Genomic DNA, 511 nt, shown 5'->3' with positions numbered 1-511 from the left:
CGGTGCCCCCCCGGTGCCCCCAGCCCCCCGGGCACCTGGTGCACCACGTAGATGCCGTAGTGCAGCTGCTGGCGCTGCAGGAAGGGGTGCAGGTAGTAGAGCAGGTGGCCCAGGTGGCCCTCGCGGTGGCGGTGGGGGACAATGACGGCGGTCCTGGAGCGCGCCTCGCACAGGGGGGGCCGGTAGCGACCCCCCCGCCGCACCCCCGGGTTCTTGGCCCGGATCTGCTCCAGCGACGGCGCCCGGGAGAACGACACGGCCAGGGGGCCCACTGCGGGGGAGGGGCGCTCAGCGGGGCTGGGGGGCACTGAGATGCCCAAACCACCCTAGAGATTCCCTGAAACCACCCTGGGGACCCCTCAAACCACTCTGGGGACCCCCCAAAGCACCTCAAACACCCCTGGGGATCCCTAAACCCCCCTGGGGATCCCCCAAACCACCTTGGGGACTCCCCAAACCACTTCAAACCCCCCCGGGGACCCCTCAAACCCCCCTGACGACCCCCCCAAAC

The 511-nt window shown here is 70.6% G+C and overlaps 1 protein-coding gene across 1 annotated transcript in view; it reads right to left on the bottom strand.

Moving 5' to 3' along the window:
- Nucleotides 1-511, bottom strand: part of B4GALT3 (beta-1,4-galactosyltransferase 3) — a 4,437-nt gene that overhangs the window by 2,255 nt on the left and 1,671 nt on the right. The window contains exon 3 of the mRNA XM_041404009.1: nucleotides 36-271. Coding sequence (XP_041259943.1) covers nucleotides 36-271 — 236 coding nt within the window. The remainder of the gene's footprint in view (nucleotides 1-35; nucleotides 272-511) is intronic.

Source organism: Onychostruthus taczanowskii, unplaced genomic scaffold (genome assembly GCF_017590055.1).
Source record: "Onychostruthus taczanowskii isolate IOZ18803 unplaced genomic scaffold, ASM1759005v1 scaffold207, whole genome shotgun sequence".
NCBI lineage: Eukaryota > Metazoa > Chordata > Aves > Passeriformes > Passeridae > Onychostruthus > Onychostruthus taczanowskii.
This window is presented reverse-complemented; position numbering and strand designations above follow the sequence as displayed.